Here is a 26,886-nt window from a genome sequence, read left to right as displayed (position 1 = left end):
ATGGCGAGTGTGCCTGAGTTGTGCAAACGACACGATTCATTTGGCGAGCTGAATGAATGCGTTCGGAGGTAAACGGAGAGTTAGGTAGAACATGCGGCGGTCGTTCAAAGGTGCCGACGAGCTGGGCAATTGAGTTTGCCGATGAATGTAAAATTTTGCTAAGTGTAAATTTGGGGTTTCCTCCAAGATTTAACTTGTACTTTATAAGTTGAAGATTTTAATATATTGATATACAGGCAGACTCACAATGGGGAGTTGCCCCTCCCTTTATATTGCTGTGAATTTATACATGTTAATGTTGTTTATGGTGAATGTTTATGGGTTTCATTGTGTATAAAGGAAAACATAATACTTGGTAATGAATAAATAAACTAAGTATGAATGTTAGGCATAGTCCATGACCGTGAGTATTGGTGAAAAGAAAAGGGTCAGTGGTGCCGCACCTCACTATAGTGCGGTTGGAAGAGTACCACCAATGTAGGGGCGTGACAGCACCACTCCAATGGGCTTCGGAAGGGTGTTAAGTTCTTTCGATTCAAAAGGGTGTTAAGTTATTTTGCTGCAAATTTGGTGGTTTTATATAGTCTAATTATCCATCCAAGAATTATCCACACATCACCTCAACCTGGTGATCCGTTTTGGGATTTCTTCTATGTGTGAGTTGGGTTTACCCATAGGTTAGCCAAGTGGGTTTGGTGTATGGGGTTTAAGGGTATTTGTGAAGTCTGTTTTCTTTTTGTTCTGGCTTTGTCGATTGGGGGTAAAGCTAGTATACGGTTTTTTAATGTCATTAAACCCATTTGGAAGGGTGGAGATAGGTGGCCCCTATCTCTCAAAGGGGACTACTGGTTAGTATCCCCCACCTATATTGTTCGGGCCACAAAACTTTCAATTCAGAGGTAGATGTACTTTGGTCATTCATTGGGCAAGGTCTGGCAGGCTTGGGTGCTTATCTCTCGCAAGAATTAGTGAATGTGCTCCTTCTCACTTGGCAGAGTCCATATCAGCATCATCAAAATCATGTTGAGACAACGAGGATGTCCTCGCCATGGGGGTGGCCAAAGGGGTAAGGGAGAGAGACGCACGGGGGAGCATCTGGAGGAGGAAGGAAAGATAGACCTGGCCCAAGGAGGTTCACTAGGCCATGTTGATCTGCCATCCCCCGTTTGACTCAATTGAAGCCCAGATTTGAGTAGTCCAGGCCTTAGTGGACTAGCTCGCTCAAGACAGGCAAATTGACTGCAATGACACCATTAGCTTCTTCTCTGACAACGTACACAACCAGGCTTGTATCTTGGATCGTCAGTGTTCACTATGTCACAACCAACAATGATTGCATGACCAGATGGATGGATTTGAAGGGCAGATGGCCCACATGGAATCTCATATCCATGAGGCCTTTCATCACCCAACGTAAAATGGGAATGCTAGTAATGTTACTCACACTCTGAATAAAAACAATTTGTAATGAAAAAAATGGGATATGCTTTGGTTTTTGATAAATTTTGCACTTGTTGGGCTCTAGATATGAAACCCCCTAGTTTTGTTGAGATATTATCTGTTATTTCTGTATGTACTTAATGGCCAAAATATCCGGTCGAATTGAGAGCATGCAACCATGGAAAATGCTCTTCTCACAATGTATTATCATTTTGAATTATGAATAGAAAAGGTCGACTTACAAGAAAAATAACAAAAAAGCTACATCAAATAATATTTTTAAGAAAACTATTTACTCTTATCCCAACTTTCTCTCTAAATTATATATATTGAATAAATTTTAAGCAAAATTTTAAAACTTTGGCATTCTAATTTTCTCTATCTTTGAAGTCCATTCAATTTTCAAATTAATTAAATTTAATAATAAGTATTACTAATATATGTCAATTTTTAAAAGAAAACTATTAAATAAAGTATTCGTCTATAGGATGTTGATGGCATTGTTATTATTCGCTAAGTTAAATATTCATTTATAAAAAAATTAGGGGGATTTTTTTTTCTCCAAATAAATTAATTTGTTAATTTTGAGATTGATAAATTGTTATTTACTTAAACTTTCATTGTTTGGAATTAGAGATTTAAATCCATGTCCATTGAAGTTAGTTTAGGTTTTCCATTAGAGAAATCACATCAGATAGAGAACTTCAATTGCTTCAAAATATCAAAAGATAAAATGATATTCAAAGTTATAGAAATCAAAATGCAGACTCTAGACCACTAGGGTCATTCTGAACTAGAAGATTACAAAGTGAAACCGTAAAAGACATAAATACAAAGAAACGTCAAGACATTTAGGCAAATTTTTCTGAATTAGTGGCTTCGACGGGGGTAGGATCTTTTGTACTGCCTCAAGAGCAACTGAGATTAAGGAGGAATGCCCAAGTGCTTCTACAACCTCTCAAACCTATAATATATTGCAATCATATGCCTCTGCATTTGATTAAGTGTCAAAAGAATATCCTTTTTAATTTCATTTATGTACACAAGTTCTCTTCCCAGGAGAAACTTTAGATGCGAGTAAATGTCAATGGTGTACATATACTAGTTATAACAACCTCTACTATGTTCGACATCTGGAACCCAATATACGACCTCCTCCATTACCTTTGTGTCCATGAGTGTGTGTTGTTCACTTGCAAATTCCCTTTTCACCTATGTGATTTCCCCCTAAACCAGTTGGGGAGTAAGTCTCTAAATCTAGTGGTCGAGCTTTCAACTCACATTGAAGCTCATAATTATTTCTTTCTTGCTAATAAATTGTTGTAATGTCCCTTAATAATAAATAATAAATAATATAATATAATATTAAATAAAAAAAAATAGTAATAGTAAATAAATAATAAATAATAATAAAATAACAAATGCTCTAAATAAATATAAATAAGAATAAATAGAAAAATAGTAAAAATCAGTAAAGCTATCAAAAAGTAAAAACAAAAGAAATAAAACAAGAAAAACAGTAAAAATCAGTAAAGCTATCAAAAAATAAAAACAAAAGAATAAAACAAGAAAGCAGTGAATTTTCATGTTGACACATGGAGTGTGCGCATGTGGTTCCCCTACTAATGTTTGCTCTATTTAATAGATGGGGAGGAAGATGAGAGGCATTCCATCATCCATTCTCTGGGAGAATAGTGTTAGGAGACAAAGAATACCCTGGCAGTAGTACGTTGATTGAGGGCTCGGGGGTGGCCAGTTGTAGCAAGGTTTTGTGCAAATGAGCCTACGGTTGAGTGGAGAGTTGTCCCCAAGACTTTGTTGCAGGTAGCAGAATTCAACTAGAGGTAAGTTGTCTCTCTTCACTCATATTTTTGTAATTTAATGTTAACTAGTTGATAAATTGCTTGTTGGTTATAAATCGCTTGATTAATCTAATTAATTATGTGTTGTTATTTCGGGTTGTTACAGTTGCTCCCCTGCACAGCCTGGTTCTCTACCATGGCATAGTGTAAAACCATAAAAAGTGTTGGGTCCCCTAAGGTGGGTGAAGGACCACTTCAACCAATAACATGTCAGAGTGTTAGGTCTGATGGTATGAGAGAAGTAAGAAGAGTGTCAAGCAGGGTGCTCTAGAACAGAAGTGAAGCTTCGTATTAAACTAGGGATTCCAATAACTCTGAGTAAAAAGAGAGCTTCGGGGTTTCCTATGAAAGTGGTGATTGCAGAGGCTGCTACAAGAGAAGCATTAGAGTTCCTTACTAGAAATAATAAAATTGTAGCATACCTATGCCAACATGAGCTACTAATCCATGGAGGCAGATTTCTTGGGAGAATGAGGATGCCCAAATAATTTTGTTGATTTAATGGAGAAGAAAACTTCCCTCGGAGAATGCAACTAAGAGAGCATAGAAACACAAATCACATTGAGGGTGGAGTAAACAATCTGATTGGGCTGAGTTTTCCTACCTATGTGCTTGGGAAGCACTCCAGATTTTCTAGTTAAATCTCCATCAAACCAACGTAAAATGAGAGGGTTGAGTTCTTGTCTAAAATAACTAAGAATAAGGAAAGCATAATTCTTGAGTGTCTATAACTTCACATGCTCAACATATTAAAATTGACCCAAATTGTATGCCCAACGTAATGATGGCATGTCCTACCCGAGGCCAATACCCATGAACGAAATATCATTGAATGTTGCCTATTGAATGTTGAATGGGTGAAAAGACAGTGTAGGGTTGACTTTCCCATAAGAATGGTACAACCTGTTGTAAAATTCCATCGAGGACCTATGTTATCTTCCATCCCATCTATCAACTGAATGTTGTGATGAATGTCGGACCCATTTGTTGGTGGTGATTTGGTGTGTTATCCCATGCATGATACATGGCATATGGGAAACTCTATGGGGTCATGTTGACAAGTCCCACTTACGTGTGGACTAGTGGGATAGCGGCAACACACCCCCCACCTTGTCGCATCATATGCACCCCATTTGGAGATACTATTGCCAAACTTACTTTTACTTACTCAAAGGGAAAAAATATTTTTACTTTACTACTTTTAAATTTTATTAAAAATTATAATATTTTAATCAAATTTTTTTAATTAACAAAAATTAATAAAAATATATTTAAAATAAATAATTTAATTAATTTGAATTTCAAAATCACTTCTCCCATATATAATTTAACAAACATAAACTACATTTTCACAATTTACATTTATTCATTAACTTATTCACCACATTCATAATTAATTATCTTTAAATAATTAAAATATATATATTTTTATTGCATAGTCTAACTAATAGATGAAATGGCCCTTTTCTCAGCACTTTCTTTTAATAATTTCTTCCAAAATAATCATAAATTTAAGTTGTTTAATCAATAAAGCTCAAGTACCTTATAGGTTTTTCAGTATGTTGAGTCCATATATGTATTCAAAAGTGAATTTTAAACAATAAGAAATCACAATCTCATTAGAAATTGTATTGCCTAATATCAATAAAAAATATTTTCATCTATTAATTAAACTACAAATTTTTCATTATCTAATAATAATTATTACATGTCATTTTGCTGCATCCAATTAAATGGCCTGAAAACCTGATCAATCAACATCCTTGACACCTTGTCGTTATCCCTTTGCAAAGCCCTAACCATTACCTCTCCAAACAGTCTGAGTTTATGGGTCAATCAACTCAAAAACTATGTTTTTGATGCCATCGTACCCTACACTTCAGTCCACCTGAAATGGTTACAAGTTTCATAACTGAGAACCTGCACTGATCAATGCAGGTTTCTCTACTTTGTAGGTGCGATTGTTCTATAATTTCATGAAAAGTAAAAAATATTTATGAAACTTCTCCTTCTAGAAGATTCTAAGGCGGTTTTAACCATTTACCATTGATAAGATATTGAATTCCTACTCTAGAGGTCTTATCTCTTATCCTTGAAGCTTATCCTCTTTCATATGTGGATCTCAAGCCTAGATTTGTAAATCCTAAACTACCACTTTTAACCTATAACTTCATTGACTCCCATAGAGTCTAGGTTGGCTTTTGGAGATTACTAGTGCCCTTATGCTACTACTTTGAGGTTAAGGAATCATCATCCATTCATGCATTAGGGTTGATTTTGAAGTTTTTCTTGTGGCAAGGAAGGACAAGAAAATTGGGGATACATCTACAAAGTCAAGTATATATAAATGGTTGTAACTCTCTCCTTCATTTACTAATACAAAAAACACTTTATTTTCCTATACTTGTGTTATGTTGATGCTTATGTATTTCAATGCCATTTGACTCATTAATTAGATATATTATTTTATGCTATGTGGATATTGTAGTTCTCTTACTTGCTTTAGTTATTTTGCAGGTTCCATTTATAGCACTTGGAGCTAGCGTTGGAGCTTACAAGAAAGAAGAATAGAGGGGCTTACTAAATATATGAGGTAGGTCTCTTTTATGTATTCTAATCTCTCTAAGGAAAACATAGATTTTTTTTCCACTTTTGTTTCTAGATCATGCCACTAGATCGAGGGAGTTCATTTTTGCCCACATAAGTGAATTGTCCACACAATAACTTGGCAACCATATTGGGGAGCAAGTTTTCCCTTAGTGGTTTCCTTGGCCTAGTCATTGTTTACCTTTCAAAGTGACTTGAATTGACTTATTCAGAAAATAATTAGCCTTAAGAAAATAGAATTTTGAGCTTGGTAGGTTTTTTGTGTCGTATTTTGCACAAAATTAACCCCAACACACTCATTGTTCTAAGATAGAGCGACCCATCACAATCTCTCCTCTCTAGAAGTGTAATGGTTTGCATTGGTGCCCATTTTGCACATGTGATGGTCTTGTAGAATGCAAAAAAAAATCATTTCTTTACCTTGCTATCAGTTCTATTTTGATCTAGAATTTTTTCTTGAGTCTTTGAATTTGTCTATGTCTCTATAAATCCATCATAGTGTTTACATGTGATTTTGTTTTCCTTTGATGATAATTTCTTTGATTTTTATTTCTTCTTATCAATTAGGTTTTTGTAAACATTTGGATTATTTGCTGATTGGATAAAGGGATTTTTATATTACAATTCCATTCTATGTGAATTCTTTCATCAATGATCTAGCTACATTTTATCTTCATCACATTTGAAATTTTGAACATGAAAGAAAAGAAATTTTTTCATTATTTGCATTGCATATAGGGTTTTGAATTAAGGTGGAGTAGATTCATTGAAAGATATGATTAGGACGTTTTTGTTTGTTTCATATTTGATTGCTGAATTTTTTTTGTTTTCTGTTTCTTCCTTCTCATAGATAGATCTTCATCAAAAAGTGAAAGAGTTCTTGTTATCATACTAGTTGCATCATAGGGAATTCAAGTGAACTCACATCGTGAGGCTTGAAATTGAAACATAATTGAAGATCAACTTTGAAATTTACTCAATTAATCTCAGGATCATTTGCAACATTAACAAAACACATAGAGGTCTAGGCTAGAGATGTGTTTCAGCACCTTTAAACGTAGGAGCTGTCATTACTTGTTTGTGTTACATTCTGGGGGTAGTCGGTATTCCACATAGCAAGTATATCAAATTAATCTCCACTTACCCTTGGGTATATGGGATGGTGCTCCACGTATGAAAAGTATATCAAAATACCTCCTATCATACAATACGCATTAGACAACACTACCATGGATTGTGCTTCCACATACCTCTAGTTATATTTTGGAAGTCCCCTATATGTTGATATCCTATCATAGGTAACTGAGTTGGTTGCCTTGTCTACTATGACACAATGAGCACAACAATCGAAGAGATTTCCTACACGTACTACAATATATTACACTTCATAGTTACTTGGTAAACTTTTTTTCCTAGTTACCCTTATTTTGATTTATTTATGTTGTTAATTTCTAAAATTGATTAATCCATCGTGGAAGAACACCTTCAACAACCCCGCCATTTGTGTAGAATGAAAAAAACTCCTCCTTACGTCCAGAAGAAACACATAGTCATTGTAAGAATAATAAGACGCAAACTACCGAAACTGGTACTTCAAAAACTTCCCCTTCTAGAACTACATCTAAAATCAATCAACGAGAATCATTGTTGAAAATAGAAACAAGAAATTATAAAAATAAAATCCAGAATATTCCAATTTTAATTTGTCCTTGAATTAAAATCGAATTTAGTCTCACCAGCTGCTTGGAAATAATTAATTAATTCATTATGGATTAATTAGTTGGAGAAATTTAAGTTAGAAGTCTTTCTGAATTCATGCAACAGTTATCCCTTAAATTAAGGAGATTATCCCTTAATTAAGGAGATAAGATTGAGTTATATTTGAGTTGTAATTAGTTAGATCATTTTTCTAAGTTAAGTCCAGTTAAATTAGTTCCAAACTATTTGAGGAACTAATTGTGAGCTATCAGTCAGTTGATGCACGCATGCACTCAATAAGTGTACTCCAGATAACTGAAGATTATCTCATCAGAAACTCATGCATGTCTGTTCTGAGAAAGACCCAATTGAGCTAAATGTCAAGGACAAGTTACTATCAGTTGCATGTGTTTTCCTATAAAGGAAACTCATCCATGTAGTCAAGGAAAGGTTCCTTGAGGATTGCGTAGTTTTACAGGGTGTGAGATCAGTGTTACACTTGGTAATAGGAGGATCACCCAGGAGAAACTGCGCAAGGAAATAGGAGGCTTGGAGTGCAAAGGAGAAGGTTTGTGAGAATCCTTGTTTGCCTATGAGCATCCAGGAGGATTGTACTGAGAGCTGGCTAGCTGTGACAGCTAAGGCTTTGTATTATTCTGATATATTTCCACCTTGTATGATAATATAGATAGTGGGATTTTTAGCTGAGGCTTTCCTCTGGGCATTTTTTGTGTTTCATGTGCATTGATTCTTCTTCTTCTGGTTATATGTGTTCAACTCTGATTCAGCTAGATCTTTAAGCTTCCGCAAAGCAAATTGATAGTAGAAGTAGATTATAGTATTTTGCTTTAGTTATATTGCATTATCGAGTTAATCTACAATCATATTTTCTACATAGGACTCACAGCGAGATTTGTAGATAATTTGCAGGAAATTCTACATGGTATCAGAGCTGAGTTTATCATAGTAGTGAACAGTATAGGGAGAAGAGAATTTGAAGTTTGAAGTTCAGGGCTGCAGGTGCAAATCGAATTCATTTCATACTTCAAGGATGGTCAATGGCGTTCTATGGCTTGAGATTTGAGTATGCCTTGGAAAACATCTCGAATTACATAGCATGGAAAGATCACATGGAGGCTGTATTAGAAGAAAACGACTTGAATGATTTCATTGATTAAGAAATCCTAAAGCTAGGTTCAACTAATGCATAAGAGATGGCTGAGTGGAAGAAGTGTGTGGCTAGGGCAAGACAAATCATCCTTGAGGGAGATCGAGACCATATTGTCTTGAGTCTCCATGGAAAGGATACTCCATATTCAATGTGGAAGACATTGAAGGACCTCTACCAGAACAGTGGCAACCGGAGGAAATTGGCGCTCAATGATAAGCTTCGAAGAATCAAGATGGAGAATGGCAATACTATTTCCACATATCTGAACAAGCTCACCACTTGCAAAGATAAGCTTTGGTAGTGTGGGAATAACTATTGTTGATGATGATATGGTGATCCTCACTCTCCTTGGCCTTCCAAAGAGCTGGAATAGCTACCAGGACTTTGTGAATGGAAGGGAGAAACTGTTAGATTGGGAAAGACTGTGGTCAGATCTCATGTAGGATGAGATCGAGAGGAGCACACGAGATGTTCTCATCCAAGGATGACGACGAAGAAAATCTGGCTTTAGCAAGTAAGGCAAGGAAAGGGAAGGGGAAGGCATCCCATTCCGAATCGAATTCTTCTTATGGAGGGAAGAAGGGTGACAAGTCTAAAGTGAGATGCTTTAATTTCCACGAGATGGGTCATTATGTGACTAATTGCCGATCGAAGAAGTCCAAGAAGGGATCCTTGGAAGGATCTGAACATGAGGCATTAGCCTCTCAGTTAGAGATAGAATTTACCCTCATCACATGCATGGTGTCATCAATGATGGGTTGCGGTTGGTATCTTGACAGTGGAGCCTCATTCCACATGACTGGCGATAAAAGTTTGTTCAGTACCTTGGAGGAGAAAGACCTCAAGATGTGCATAGAGATGGGTGACGATGAAAGGTATAGTGTTTCAGGAGTGGGCACGGTTGCTTTTTAGAGGGAGAATGGAGCTCTTATCACCTTGACAGATGTGAAGTATGTGCCTGGAGTGAAGAAGAATTTGGTATCGATCGCGATGTTGGAGGACAAAGGCTATGATGTTGTTTTTAGTAAGGGAAAGGTTTTCCTTAGACACATCACCACGGGACAAGTGAAACAGATCGGTTCACGAGTTAAGAACGTGTATGCTCTTGAGGTTCAAGATGCATGCAAAGCCTTGAGGAGCAAGGAAAATGTTAGATACTTGGTGGTTGAGAGGGAGAGTAAATTACCTCTCAAACTGCAGTCCCAGAAGAAGTCATAGACAATTGCGGAGGAGCCACAATTGGAGATGCTGAGAGGAGACCAAGTGGAGGCATCCACTCATGCGAAGACCTCCAGTAGGGGGGAAATTTCAAGCCAAGTGGGCAGAGGGAGCACATGCAGCCATACCTCCAAGTGTGAGGTGGGGTGATGTGAAGTGACAGTCCCATGAAGGATGAAATTGGGCAGGGTCCATTGAGAGGTTTTATCTCATGGATCATACCTTACTACGGAAGCCCAAAGTACATAGTAGCGGAAGGAATCAATGGTATTGATGCAGTCAGAGATCAAAGTGATAGAGGCTAGAGCAGTCAAATACTGAAGAGTGCAGAGCAGGATTAAGAACAGTGTAGAAAGGCTGAGTCAACAGAAGCGCAAAGTTTTTAGTTGACAAAGGCAATAGCAGTCAGAGACTTTGATGACAGATGCATCATATTGATTCAGGTTGGATGTTTTTTTGTTTCTGGAGTTGCTAGAGCAACAACAATAGAGAGAAGTGTTGCATGTAGAACATTCCAAAGGTTCAAGATTGGGATCGATTTGAATTCCTTTCTTGTTGAGACGGAGTGTTGAAAATAGCAACAAGAAATGATAAAAATAGAATCTAGAATATTCCAATTTTAATTTGTCCTTGAATTAAAATTGTGAATTAAAATCTAATTTAGTCTCACCAGCTGCTTGGAAATAATTAATTAATTCATTATGGATAAATTAGTTGGATAAATTCATGTTAGAAGTCTTTCTGAAGTCATGCAATAGTTATCTCTTAAATTAAGGAGAATATCCCTTAATTAAGGAGATAAGATTGAGTTATATTTGAGTTGTAATTAGTTAGCTCAGTTTACTGATTTAAGTCTAGTTAAATTAGTTCCAAATTGTTTGAGGAACTAATTGTGAGTTATCAGTCAGTTGATGTATGATGCACTCAACAAGTGTACTCTAGATAACTGAAGATTCTCTCATAAAAAACTCATTCATGTATGTTCTGAGAAAGACCCAGTTGAACTAAATGTCAAGGACATGTTACTATCAGTTGCATGTGTTTTCCTATAAACGAAACTCATCCATGCAATCAAGGAAAGGTTCCTTGAGGATTGTGTAGTTTTACAGGGTGTGAGATTAGTGTGAGTGATCAATGTTACACTTGGTAACAGGAGGATCACCTAGGGGAAATTGCACAAGGAAATAGGAGGCCTGGAGGGCAGAGGAGAAGGTTTGTGAGAAACCTTGTTTGCCTGTGAGCATCCAGGAGGATTCCACTGAGAGCTGGCTAGCTGTGAGAGCTAAGGCTTTGTATTATTCGGATATATTTCCACCTTGTATGATAATACAGATAGTGAGGTTTTTAGTTGAGGCTTTCCCCTAAGTATTTTCTGTGTTTCATGTGCATTGATTCTTCTTCTTCTGGTTATATGTGTTCAGCTCTGATTAAGCTAGATCTTTAAGCTTCCGCAAATAAAATTGATAGTAAAAGTAGATTATAGTATTTTGCTTTAGTTATATTGCATTATCGAGTTAATCTATAGTCAAATTTTCTACATAGGACTCAGAGCGAGATTTCTAGAGAATTTGCAGGAAATACTACAATCATCAATTCCTATCAGTATTGGACCTGAAATTAGATCTTTACCAACTAGTGAGTCTAATGCACACAAAAATAAAGCCACTGAAACATTACAGCCTGAAGTCATTGAACCTAAATTTCCAGATTCAGATACTTTACAACTTGATTTTATACAACCTAAGGCACCTCAGCTAATTGAACCAATTATTTCAAGGCCTTCTTCTTCTCTTCCTTTACCTTTTTCTCAACCACACTTTGTAAGTTTCGGTCCTAATGGAGAACAACTTCCACCTGATCTTTTGAGTATTAAGAAAATTACTAAAGAAGATTCTTGACCTTCATATCCTTTCCATTTGAGAGGAACTCCTCTTTATCAATCTCATCCTTTTCTTACCCCTCACACTCAAGCACAAGCTCTTTCACCTAGGAATCTTCATTTCAATTCACCTTTGAATTTCCCTCAGAAAACTCCTTTAATAAGTTTAACCATGACTGAGTCAATGATAGTTTCTCAACTCGTGTCTAACATCATGAGTGATTTGACTGAAGTTGAAGCTACTTCTATGTTTGTAACTTCGTCAGGAACCCATTTGTATGGTGGTCCATCAGTACTGCCTGGCCACTAGTGATATTCTGGAAACTGTTTTGGCACATCGACTAGTCCATGGACTTCTCCCTTGTCATCTTCATCTAGAATGATATTTGGTACCTATTTAATTAGCACCTCACAACCTATTCCACCTATTGTGCCCCAACCTTCTTTGAAGCAGAAATATGACTCATTTGTTAGTGGATTAGGATGTCTACAACAACCTGCTCCATCCTACACTAGGTACCCTCTTCGTGGGGGGAAGTTACGTCCATATTCTCCTTATCCCCTAGTAGGGGGGGAACCTATTACTAGATTATTTCCATCTTTTAATCAAATACCTAAATTGGTGCTCCGTCCTATTCAAGTCCTCTTCCTAAAGGTCCTCTATTTCTAGGAATGGTTCCTAATCCTTGAAATCCTACGTTGCTCACCTGGTTTGGGTTTAAATCAACTTCCAACTTCTCTACTTGTCTCGACTACACCCTAGGTTCCTACTTGCCAACCTATTCAATATATACCCCAACCTGCCCAAGTGAGTCAACCTGTCCAGGATGTATCTCAAACACAACCTATTCCAACTGTATCTGGGACCTCTCAAATCCCATCTACCAAGCCTCTTCAAGGTGCATTACAAACTCCACCACTTGGCCAGTCTATACCTTAGATTCAAGTCAATCAACCTATGCATAGCATGACATAGGTATGTATGGATGATGCAAAACCCCTTTGGGAAACCATTCAAAGGTATTCCAGAAATACTTATTGGTCAAGCTACTATTCATCAAATGCCTTATCAAAACCAATAGACTTAAACACAACCATTCCAGCCTTATCAAGGTTTTCATGGAACTAGACAATCTGGTTACACTTATCCTGGTTATTAAAATCATCCTTATCCTGGAATGCATATACCAATTTCTCAGCCCATTCCATCATACCCAGGATATCCTCCACCCCAGGTTAACCTTTACCCACAAGATCAACCTCCACAGGGCGGACTTTAATAGGCAATTTCCATTTGTTGCAACTCTTGATTTTTCAAATTTATCTCGGCTAATGAATGATAACATTTTTCATCCTCCTTGGTGGTCGACCATTCCTACCAAATTTCTAAGTAACATTTTGAAATTTAACGGAAACCCTAGAGAAGACTCGTCCACTCATGTTATGACATATTATTTAGGGTGTTCCTCTAACTCCTTAAATGATGATTCAATCGATTTGCATCTTTTCCAAAGAGCTCTTAGTTGTACGGCAACAAAATGGTATGTTGAATTGCCACAAGCTTCATTTAAAAACTTCAATGCCTTGCCAACTACATTTCTGACCCATTTCCAATTACCTATCCATTATGAAACTGGGACCAAACTTTTGACCTCTTTGAAACAGTATGAATCCACCCATATATCTAATCATATTCATGAGTTGAGGTGTCGACGTTGGTTGGTCAAAAATTCCATTCTCGATCAATTATTGGCCAAATGATTTATCAAATATTTGTTGTTGTCTATAACTAAAGATGTTGTTCAAGGTGGATTTGTTACTGAAGAGCAAGTCATTGCTCGTGCCCAATATTTAGATTTGATATATTCTCAATCTGGCACACTCTATGAAAAGATACCTAATGCTCCACGACCTCAGCATATTGTTCCACCTGCTCCCACTAAAGAATCACATGTGGTTGATGGTGTGATTGGTTCTGTTAGCCAATAGACAATGAGTAAACTGTCTAATTCATCTCCTGTTATGACTACTCAAAACCCATCCTCTACTACTCCTGCGATTACTTTCGCGATTAATGTCATTTAATCCATGAAAGGCAAGTCTCAGCAACGTGGAAGTAAGAAGAAAGGTAAAGGAAAAAAGAAGAAATGAAATTCATCGTAGGAAAAATAAAATAATCAGTCTCTTCATGACAAACATAAGCCTCGTTATCCTTGCATTATTTGAAATGAGGAAAATTTTAATAGGGACTTTCCACATCGGGCGAAAGTTAATCAATTCCTAAAGTCGACATTTAACACACTTGTCATATTAACAAATCCCTTTCTAAACTAGGATACGAATATGGTTGCACGAGATCAAGCTTCCCCTTCCCAAGTAATGATCTTATCTTCCACCAAACATAAAGATGATGTCATAGTGGTAACTTGAATCCTTCCACAGGTAAGGCTAATGATCAACCTTCTATCTCCACTCAATCAGACTCTTCTCCAAGTGTAATAATAATGGAATTAACCATAAAACCTCCTAAAAGTGTCATTCACAAATCAACATTTAATCCTCGTGAAAGAGCTGCATAACATTACAACGTAGTTGAGGACTTAGCTCAAGCTCCTTCTGCTATGTTAACCCTCGAGTTATTGTAGAGAATTCCTTCCGAAAGGAGGTCTTTGCTTATAGTTATTAGAGGGATAGATCCTTTGGATTTGAATATTGTCGTCTTTAATCACGAGAACCATACTCCTAAAATTCCACCCCAACTGGCATTCATGATCCATGTTGTTGTTAGGAGTAAAACTATTCACCGAACCATTGTATATGAAGGTGCTTCAACTTGTATCATGTCACTTTCATGTTGGAAAGCTATTGGTTCTCCACAGCTTAATTAATCACCCACCACTCTTAAGTCTTTTGATGGAAGAGGCTTCAAACCTTATGGGATTTTGAATTCATTGCAAGTAGAATTAGCTAGAAAAATGGTCTCACTGGAAGTTGAAGTTATAGATGGACCTTTGCATTATAACCTCTTACTGGGCCGGACATGGATTTATGCCATGCCAGCTGTGATCTTGACTTCTTTTAGGAAGATTTCTTTCCCTTACTAAGGGGGAATCGTGGCCATCAATCAACTTTCCTTTTTTGTTATTGATTCTCAAACTATTGGAAGCATTTCACTTGTGGGTGAATCCCTATGACTTTATCAACATGTTGGGGTAGGATTACTTAAATATTCCTCCTTAATGGGGATTTTTTTGCTCCCTTCTCCTGACATTCCAAATTTGGTTGTCTTTGTTAAAATGATTTCCTCTTGTACTATTCCATCTGATCCCTCGATAGTACTCGACATTTCTAATGTTGATATATTTGGTGACCATATCTCGCTGAATCTTGTTTAGCTTGAATATGAAGTGATTTATTTGGCTTGTTCAACAAATTCTGATATCATTTCCTTAATAAATTGGGTTGATCATTCACAAGATTTTGATTTATCTTCTAATCCTTTCAATGACACATTCCCCACTAAACAAAATAATCATGGAAATCATGATGTAAAATGAAGCACCACGAGATGATAATCATCATCTCTCCTTACTCCCTGGAACTCTTGAGAATAATCTTGAAGATGTTTATTCACCAAATATTACTGTGAAATTTAAGGATTCCATATCCATTCATGACGTAAATTCTAAGAAAAACCTAGCAAATATTGAAGAGACCATATCTCTTGATATGTCAATTAACCCTGGAGTTATTGAAAATGTCCATATTGGCACATCTTGTTCTCCTGATGAGATCAAGATTTATAAAGCCCTTTTTCAAGAATTTTGTGACTTTTTCACTTGGACATACGAAGAGATGCTAGGTATTGATCTAAATATCATGGTACATGATATTAAAACTTATTCAGATACTAATCCAGTTCGACAATGCTTATGTATGGTTCACCCTAAGAAAGTTGTTGCAATCAAGGAAGAAGTTGAAAAAATTTTGCTTGTTGGTTTTATTTACCTCGTTCATCTCGTTTATTGGGTTTCAAACATAGTCCCTTTGATGAAGAAATACGGAATGATTCGAGTATGCATCGACTATCGAGATATTAATCGTGCTTGTTCTTACTCTTAAAGACAATTACCCAACCCCGTTCATCAACCAAATTGTTGATCACTGTGCCAGAAGTGAAATTTTTTCTTTTATGGATGGTTTTTCCAGTTACAATCAAATCAATATACTCCCATCGGACGAACATAAGACTACATTTATTTTTATATGGGGAATTTTTGCCTATCATAAACTCCCTTTTTGTTTGAAGAACGCTAAGGAAATTATGTTGTTGCTACTGGAGGTGAACTATGATTTATGCTCTCAAATCTTCTCAAAAAAATCTACAAAAGTAACTAGAGGCTTTTCTCACCCAAATATACCAAACACAAAAAAAAATATTGGGTTAATTCCAGTTGATCTGGAAAGCCCTCAAAAGGTATGAATTACCCAAAAAAATATTTTTTCTACTGCTGTTGTTGGTAAAGAACTAGAATTTTTCCCTCAAAACTGCTCTGAAAATTATGAAAATTTAATCTGAATCTCCTCGCACCAAACCAATTAAAACCCAAAAATGGTTTGGCTTAAATCCAAGCCAAGATCAAGCCCACCAAGTGGTATCAATTACTCAGTTTACCAATAAAACACACCATTGAGGGAATGTTGATTTACAACCTAAATACTATTCAGAAAATTCTGAAATTTTAACCATAGACTCCTCTCACAAAACTTTAAAAAACCCCAGAAAAATATCAGGGTAATTCCATCTAATCCAGAAAGTCGGGCTAATTTAGTGTGAAGATCTCAGACTACCCAACTCTGCATCCAACAAGAAATCACCTTAGCAAATTATCCAAATCCACCTTCGAAAATAGCTGGAAGTCTCCTGCAAAAATCCCCTCCATAAATAAATCTAATTCCCAGCTAAATTTCCAGCCTCGAACCTCTACGCAGATTTTGCCTAATAACCTCTGTGCACCACCATAAATAAATAAATTTGGCTCAGATATTCCCCTCAATCTCTGTCTTGCAAAATGCCAATAAACTCCTACTATGGCAAAATGGAAATTCTCTTCAAAAGCCCAAAATATCTAACCTACAATTACCACTACATAAGATGTACCACAAACTCTTTGTACACCCAGGAAATTCGCAAAGGTAATCAAATCTCTTGCAATAAGCTCAAGGGAAGCCCTGAATTAGAATCCCAACTTCCTCACTAAGGAGACACTCAAAGTTCTCTAAAATGAGGGTGAAACTTCTGCTTGCAATTCCTTTGCTAAACAACACTTTTCTTCTTGTGATAAACAACCCCAAGAAAAGATGAAAGGTGAAATGTAATAGAAAAAATATAATCAACAAATGATTCCATCCTCCTTTTATAATTTCTCCCCATGTATCTAGACTCCATTTTTATTATTATTTTATTGGTGGGTCATTTTCCACTAAATGACTTTTTCCTCCATTTTAATAAAATAATAGTTTACCACCAATCTCTATTAAAATAATATTTTGCCTCCCTTCCTTCAATAAAATATTATTTTTCAACCATTCCATTAAAATAATATTTTTTTCCTTTTCTCACAAAATAATTTCCCCCTTTTTAATTTATAAAAAATTAGTAAAACTCCTTAGTGATTTTAGCATGTACAAAATTGGTGACATGACAATTCTTTTGCAAGTACATGGAGCTTGCAACATCGACCTATGCCTCAACATGGCTCATTCAACTGCACAATGTTGTTATTTTCCTCCTATATCGATGGGCTCTGCCATGCCACATCAACCTAGGGATAATACCCAGGTAATTTTCTACCCTACTCCATTTAGAACCTCCAAGGTCTAGGGTCTGGGATGTCGTCATCCTTCGTCACTCCACCCTTGTGGATGAGGTCCCACATACCATTCGAATCCCCTAGCTATTCATGGATTCCCACATTATGTGTGGTTGGATAGTTTTCCCAACTTTATGTGCCCACCCAAATGCCCACCATGCCACATCATCCTAGGAACTTGACCTCAATAGTTCCGCCCTTGCGTTCCACTGGAAATTGCTAGGGACAAAGTTCCAGGATACATGGACAATGTTGATGTTTGCATCATTCGATGACTAACATTAGAGAAATTTTGAGGTATAAATGGTTCTAAAAAATAATGTAAAACCAAAATGAACTTTATAAAAACCAATAGGATTCAAGATGATGATGTCAACCATGGGGGATGATTCACCATTTTTGGAGTAAAAAAAAAAACTACTTTTTTCAATTCGTATTTTTAACTTATCTCCCTACTGTTTTACTCAAATTTTAAGTGGGAGACCTCATTGGTTGCGAAATTTAATTCCTCACCTAAGGAGTACCTATGTTACATACTTTCGATAGATCCTGCTACGCAAAAAAAAAGAAGAGAAATACATGAAAAAACGTTATTGCAATCATGTATTTTCATGTATTTTCATGCATTTCTCATTTTTCATGTACCAAAGTCCATAAAAAGTATATGACATGCATACTCCTTGGATGAGAAATTAAATTCCACATTCAACGAGTGCCCCCACTCGAAATTTGTGTAAAGTTGTAGGGAGATAAGTTGAGAAAGTAGTTTTTTCTTTACTCCCTCCTTATTTTATTATTTCCAATATTATTTTATAATATTCCTTAGCAAACCCATTTTAGACCTCAAAATTTCTCTAAGGATCTCTCTGTCTTTGTGCGTGGGCATGGCCCCTATCCATATGGTGCTTATACATGAGTGCCTTCATAGATCTTACGGTTCTAACTCTTGACCTTGTAGCATAAAAGCTAGTGTAAACAATTATCGTCTCGATGCTTACCTGCTAATACATTTCTAAAGAGCCTTTTCCTCGGCCTTCAATGCATGGTTTGTAAATACATATAAAGGTATATGCAAGCCCCTCCAGCTATTTCTCCTGCGCTCACTAGGAACTCAGCCCGACCTGTGAATACGTAGTTAGTTAGACACACACACACACATAGCTAGACATTATCCCTTATGAGATTTCAATAGCGCTCGGTCCATCCCATGAAAAAAAATATATATATATATATATATATATACATATATATATATAAAGAGAGAGAGAGAGAAATATATATCTCAATTTGTTCCTCCTAAGCTTAGAAATATTTAAAACAGAGCGCAATAACCAATTATTTCCAATTTCATAACTCATACACATAGATATACTCATTCATTTTCATTGTGGCCCATTAGACAAATTTGAAGCTCATAATAGTCCAGAAAGCTACAAGCCTATCAAGCCAACAAAAAGTAGAAAACAACCTAGGGATACATGCAATAATTCCCTTTCGTTTACTCAAGAAATATACAGGGAATCAACCTCCCTTGAGCAAAAAAAACATCACACTTCATAACGTATGACATGCATTCAACCAACACCTTGAAACCATACCAATACAAGCCTTAGGTCAACAAAGAGACTTAAACAATTCCATATCCATGCCTTTAAAACAACAATGTTCAGTCAACCTCACGAATACCTCATTCCTCAACATTTCAAGCCATGATAAATTAATACATTTAAAAAGCATAAAACATTTAGAATACAAGAGTCATAAGTAGACACTTATCTTTGATAGATTGAAATAGGAAACTGAGATTAGGACTTCGAATCTCCACCCAACCTTAGACACACTGTAACCAGACCTTTCTTGTAGTAGTCACCCCTGAGATAGATTCCAAAGCTTGAGAATGATTGCTTAAGTGATTAAACCAATTTCACTAGCTGAAACAGGGACTTCAGAGGACCATCCACCTCCACTTACCAACTACTTGTAGTTAATATCTCTCATGGGAATCCAAAAGTCAACCACCTCCACGCTTCAACTACTTCAATAAGAAAATATGACTCTACCATTGCAAGCTAAAGCAAAGAAACATATTCATGAAAATGTATGAACCTATCATAAAGATTTTATTTTGCTTATGAAAAGAAACATATTTATGGTTAATATATAAGATAAAAAGCTAAGCATGCTTCGTAGCCAAGGTCATGGAATTTTGAATATGGTAAAAGAGATTCTGCATGGAGAATCGGATAACGTGTCTGTCAAGTCTGTTGTATAAAGAAACCATTGATATCCTGGTTCGTCAATGGTTTCCAGTTACTTTCGCCACTGGTTATGCATAGGTAATCGGAAAATGTGGACATTAGGTATTAGAAGTCAATTATGGGATAAAGATAGCTTTTAGATGCTGGTTGGTTAGTCAATGGGTTACACATAATTTCGTCATTCCTTGACGACTGCTTCGAGGGATTTCCTATGAAGGTTCCCCACTCAGTTTTTGTTTTTAGAGTGGTTCACGGACACGCGGTGTAAATGTCCTTGACGACTGCTTCTAGGGATTTCACATGAAGGTTCGCCCACTCTGTTTTTGTTTTTAGAGTGGTTCACGGACACGCGGTGTCAGCTACATTTACAGGAAAAATCTAAGGATCCACTGGGTCAAACAAGCCGGGCTTAATATTAAGGGTTGATTTTGTTTTTTAAGTATATTTACAAAAATATTTAAAGATTTACATGGTTTAAATAAGCAGGGTTAATCTCAACGTCAAGGATTTACCAGGTTCAAACAAGCAAGGCTAATCTCAAGTGTCCATGGGGTCAAACAAGCAGGCCTAAAGATCTACAGGGCTCAAACAAGGAGGGCTTAATCCCAAGCGCCCAAGGGGCCAAACAAGCAGTGCTAATAAAAAATCTATAGGCTCAAACAAACAAAAATCTATAGGCTCAAACAAACAGGGCCTAATCCCAAGTGCCCACAGGTTCAAACAAGCCAGACTAATCTCAAGGGCGTCAGGAAAATTTAAAAATCTACTCCGGGTCAAACCAGCAAGATCTAATTTCAAAAAAGTGCAGGAAATTTGACCCATAACCTCCTAACAAGCGAGATTAAGTGACCCATAGCCTCCTATCAAGAGAGGTACTTCACGAAAGCAACTAACCTAACCTTAGGCTGGTTCATCCACTCTGTTATATGTTATAACAATTACTATACCTTTAATGTTATTATTACTTGTTTAGGATGTCTCTCCCACTAATACTCTTCCTCCTGCTATTCGTCTCATTGTCTCTTCATGCACGGTCGGGTTCGGATTCCAATTCTACTGCATTCCGACGCACACTTTCAGACGATGTGCAGGAGAAGCTCTCGCATTGCAATTCGTTTCAGAAAGGTCCTCGAAAACTGTTATGCGAGCTTCTCGGAGCTCTGGATGCACAAGCGAATGATGATCGGGATGAGGCTTCCATTTCGAAATCGAATGTTCCTCCGCCGCAGAGAAAGTGCAGGTTCGAATCCGAAGGAGGCCACCGGTTCCACCGTTACGCATCCCCAGCATCCCCGCAACTTCAGACTGTTATGGACAGGTACATGGCCATGCACAGCCGTTGCACCGCTCTGGAATTCGATAACATCACCAACATATTTAACAGCGGCGCAGTTCCGCGATGTAGATATATGATATGGGGCGTCGAATGGTACGGTTTGGGGAATCGCCTCATATCCCTCACATCGGCCTTCATATACGCAATTCTCTCACAGAGAGTGTTATTGATCGATTACCCTGAGTGGAGTTCTCTCTTCTGCGACACTTTGCAAGGGCACTCCCCCACGCTAATATCCCCTAAACGCCCCTTGAAACGCAACCTAGGAGTCCCTTATGTTCGTTTCAGGGACGCCGGGTGCGGCTTCCAGAAGAGAAATAAGGAGCCCAAGTATTGTGACACGACAATACTGAATCTGAAGATGAGCCAGTCGAGCCCCATCAACGAAAACGAGTTCAACGTCTGCCCGTCGGGTGTTTCACGAGCACGGAACGTGCCGTTCATCAGTATTACGGAGGCTAATCAGTACTTTGCGGTGGGTTTCTTTCTCAACCCGGCTCTCGCTCCGGTTCTGGACGTCCTGTTCCCGGAAAGAAACCCGTTCCACGTTCTGTCCAAGTATCTCTTTTCTCCCAGCGACCAAGTCTGGGATCGTGTCCGCCATTATCTGGGCAGCACGCTTTCCCCGGCTAACAGAAGGATCGGCGTTCAGTTAAGAGAGTTCTCGACGCACGGCTACACTGAAGCTTTCGATTCGAACATTCCTTTGTGCATTGGAAGAAAGGCCGGTTTCGTTCCTGCCGGGCTTCGGAAAACCAAGAAAATGCATACCGACGATTATTTGTCGGTGTATGTGGCGACTCTCGCACAGGGTCACATAGCAAAGCTGAACCAGACACTTGCCCTCCTTGGAAACCAAACGGGGAAAATCTTCAAGGTTGCATCGCAGCAGGTGACTCAAGAAGAGAATCACGATGCTTCGCATCAGCAGGAAGCTCTGGTAGACATGTGGGTTCTCAGCCTCAGCGACGTTCTGCTCACCAGTAAAATGTCGACATTTGGTTATGTGGCTCAAGGATTGGGCGGTTTGGTTCCTTATTTCATACAATATTTTGAGGACCAGATGTGCCAGACAGGTATGGGCACCGATCCCTGCTATCACTACGGGCCAAACGAAGTGGTGTGCGATGTGGAAAAAGTGTCGGCACGGGAACTGTTGAATCAGTCCCAGTCAGTGAAACACTGCCCCGACTTTAAAGGCGGTTGGCAACTTGCTCTGCCATTTTAGTTGTAGTTTGTTAGTTGTCTTTCTGTGTTTTCGCTCAGAACCATAGTTTCGTTTATGTATCATGGAACGAATAGCGAAAAAAAATTCCCGCAGTACTGATACTATTTATTTTCAAGTACAGAGATTTTTGCGACTTGGACGAGATCGCAAACGCACATGTTCTGAGTGCTACGTCCTTATAAATTATGTACTGTTTCATATGTTTAATCTGGATGCAGCGTTATGCAACTTATTACATTATATTCACCGTAATTTGCCTGTTCCCTTCCTGATGTTAAATTAGAACGCCTGGCTGAGATTTGACAAGAAATTTGTGTAAAAACAAAATAACTCAAAGCAGGGAATTGAGCTGCCTGCTACAAGTTCAAATCACTAGCTCACTCACTGCTCGATCCCTCACATAACAATTTGATAGGGCATACCACAGTAAATTTCTCCAAAAGCTTTTAACTAACTTCTGCCAAGCTTTCTAGCAAAAATTATTGTATTTAAAAAACCAATAATGATAATAAATTATTATATTTATAAATCAATAATAACAATAAAATTAGGAAGTTCGGCCTAGCGCCTCTGAAGTTCGGCCTAGCGCCAGGAATGAAATTGCTCGACTGATAAGGAGAGGAAAGCCAGGCTAATTTTTTCACCTCGACAGGGTGACCTACCTCTACGAAGTCTTTTGGGCGGCACTAACTGAGACACCCAAATAAGTAAGGTTATCCTAAAGTTACTTATTTAGTGAGGGGCCTTTACACAGAAAGGTTCGAACATAATTCGTGTTCAGAATTTGTTAGGCAACTACGATCTATAGTTATACGTAACTTTAGGGTTTGTTGATCTACTGCATGATGATTTTATTGAAAAAGATCGAAGTCGTGGTATTTACTTCACTCAAGATTGGGTATCTATGCCAGGTGTTATGCCCGTAGCTTCAGGAGGTATTCACGTTTGGCATATGCCTGCTTCTCCCTTATGGTCGAGCACCCTAAAGGGTCCTCTCCTTAACAGTCGAGCCTGCTTACGCATCCTTATCAGTCGAGCCCCCTAAAGGGTCCTTAACAGTCGAGCCTGCTTACGCATCCTCTCCCTCATGGTCGAGCACCTAAAGGTCCTTATGGTCGAGTACCTAAAGGTCCTTAACAGTCGAGCCTGCTTACGCATCCTTATCAGTCGAGCCCCCTAAAGGGTCCTCTCCTTAACAGTCGAGCCTGCTTACGCATCCTTATCAGTCGAGCCCCCTGTCGGGTCCTTGCACTAGGAAGCGCAAGACCCTCCGGACCTTGAAATCTCTCTAGTTACGTGACCTAAATGGTGTGGATAGCAGATGTGGCTATGGGCATATGTCATTATGCATTTCTGCCGTCATTACGCTTTTCCTCTCCTTATCAGTCGAGCCCCCTGTCGGGTCCTTGCACTAGGAAGCGCAAGACCCTACGCTTTTCCTCTCCTTATCAGTCGAGCCCCCTGTCGGGTCCTCTCCCGGTGGTCGAGCAACTAAAGTTCCTCTCCTCTCAATCATAAATTTCTTCATCATTCTGCATTACTGTGAACCTATTAACTTTGAGGTTGTTTTTAAATTAAATTAATGTTAATGACTAATTATAGTAACCAATTTAGATATATTTTGATTTGGAATAATTTAAAAAAAATATTTAGAGTTAAAAGAGATTTATTTTTTTGGATATTTTGTAGATTCTAATAGATATAATCTAGTTTAATTATTAGCGTTTAAATAGATCATATTAGAGAAGAATATTATGGAAAAAGTTATGAGTAGAGAAATATCATGGGTTAAAAATACCATAAGAAAAACATAGATCGAAGAATTTATACTATTTTGCTTTATTTTATTTTTATTTTTATTTTATTACATCTCTCCATATTGGATTGGAGAGGCTTCTCTCAACAAAAATTTCACATTCAGAGTTTCAATTTTGAAACCTCATTTTCATTCTTTGTGATTATATAAACATGGTTTGATTTTTATCTTTATTACTTTTAATTGTTTTTATTATTTGTGATTATGCAGAAGCTTATTAATGGAATCAACAACTAGGTTATTTCAATACTACTATCACTCTAATTCCTAATTTTTATTTTTATTTGTGATTATGCTGAAGCATTATTTTCTTTATAATTAAAAGAATCGACAACTACTATTTCAATACTACTATGATTCTAACTCCTAAATTCCTATTTACAATTTTTTTTTTACATAAATGACCAACCATTTTTAATATAATATATCTAAATATGCATTCAACAACTATGTCAAAATACCCTTATAATACTACTATGACTTCAACTCCTAAATACCTATAATGACCAACCATTTTAATATTGTATATCTAAATATACACTCAACAATTATGTCAAAATACCCTTATAATACTACTATAACTCTGACTCTAAATACCTATATACAATGTTTTTTTTAAAAGAAGAGTCATTTTTTTAATATAATATATCTAAATATACATTCAAACACCTATTTCAAAGTACCCCTATAAGTGCACTGATTGGATTTAATAAATGTCGATGCTTCAGGTATTGCACTTGGTGTGCCTATCGAGTCACTAAAGAAGGGAGAATCTTCACTTATGGGATAATTACTTGCTAAGTAGAATAAACTGGACATACATATTAAAGTCAAGCTAGATGACCCACAGAAACTCGACCGAAATGGCCGATTGCTAGCCTAAGATAAGAGAGATTGGTATAAGTGAATGACAAGGCTGGTCTGCCCTCCGTAACGTTAGTGGCTTCAAATTAAAATATTTTTTATATAATTTATAAATTAAAAAAAAACAAACATTTATTATTAATTTTAATATACTAAAGTGTTGTTAAATTATTTTATAATATAAATAATATAATATCAATTATTTTATAAGACAATATTTTTTATGCAAAAATTAATTTTAAGTTAGAAGATATAATTAATATCAATATCTATGAACAAAAATATATAGTAAAAAGAAATAGTTTTTTAATTAGAATCTAGTTATATAATTTCAAGTAAGAAAATACTTTTTTTGTTGCTTAAAATACATTTTTGAATGTATAAATAAATTTAACGGCTTGAAAAATCAAGAGAATTTTATAAATTAAACAATTTAAATTTAAATTTTCAAAAATCTTTATCGTATTTTGATTAAAATTAACCAAAAAAATCATGAAAAAAAATCATTTTGTCTTTAAATTAGACTAAGCCAAAAAAAAATAATAACTCTTATCAATATAGTACTCAATAATTACAATATAGATATAATTATTTCTCTATATTAATTTTATATTTATAATTATACGAAAATTTCAAAATTATCATAAATTTCTTAATTATATGTGTTTATGTCTTGGTGTAAAAATAAATAAATTAAAATTAAAATATTACATATATAATTTATTTTTAAATTTATATTTTTTATAAATAAGAAAGATGTATTAGCCAATCATTTATTATCATATAACGTCATAATAAAAGTAAAACATCCATTTATTTTATTATCACGTTTATAAAGATTTTTTACCGTTGAATCTCGTTACATAATATATGAAATAATTCAAAAGTAAAACATATATTTGATTTATAAATAATTGTATTAGTTAATTCGAAGATAGTGAATATATAATACCGAAGAAGCCACATTCCCGGATGGGTTGCGAACCGAGGAGAGTATAGGAACAATTCAGCTCATTAACCCTCTATGTGGTGATGGTAATTACGATATGTGGTAGCGATATGGCGTTAGGAATCGGCTAGAGAACATTTTTGAGAGAGCATAGGGTATATTTTGGTTGGCGTAGGTTTGACAAGGACTGTGGTTTTGGTAGTGAAATGAATCAGAGTGATATTGCAAGGGATTTACTCCTCCTATGTGTATGGGTATTTTGGTTCTCTGATTTATTCTTTAGTAAAGAGTGGGTTTTCCCATAGGTTAATACTTGTGACTGTTGGATGCATTGTGTGGGATCTCGGTTCAACTCTCTGTGGAAGCGACTGTGTGGAGGAACTTTGACGACAGGCTAATCACACTTGTAATGCTCTGCGGTTGTCACGACGAACAATCGGCATGGGTGACCTGTCGGGCGAGCTGAACGAAGGAGGGACGAGTTGCGATTGGTAAAGGCACGATGAGCAAGTGAGTTGTAGATGAAATGGGCGAGCAGGCGAACATGGAGAATGCCAAAGCCGCAGACTTATAGTGGGTGAGCGAACGCTCAAGCCCACGAGCCGACTTGAGCAATGGGCAAGAGACATGGCGGTTGGGCGGTCTTGTGGACAGGTCGACGTATTGGTGGGGCAGCGACATGTTACA

The 26,886-nt window shown here is 36.8% G+C and overlaps 1 protein-coding gene across 1 annotated transcript; it reads left to right on the top strand.

Moving 5' to 3' along the window:
* On the top strand, nt 1-22,719 carry LOC149189638 (putative fucosyltransferase 10). The gene is made up of 2 exons (XM_089410292.1): nt 1-68; nt 20,980-22,719. Exons 1-2 carry the CDS (start codon nt 1-3, stop codon nt 22,568-22,570), a joined length of 1,659 nt encoding a protein of 552 aa, XP_089266418.1. The 3' UTR covers nt 22,571-22,719.
* Nucleotides 22,720-26,886: the final 4,167 nt, after the last annotated feature.

This window comes from Pinus tabuliformis, chromosome 3_1 (genome assembly GCF_031772625.1).
Source record: "Pinus tabuliformis cultivar Carrire ecotype Pingquan chromosome 3_1, CPIR1, whole genome shotgun sequence".
Taxonomy (NCBI): domain Eukaryota; kingdom Viridiplantae; phylum Streptophyta; class Pinopsida; order Pinales; family Pinaceae; genus Pinus; species Pinus tabuliformis.
This window is presented reverse-complemented; position numbering and strand designations above follow the sequence as displayed.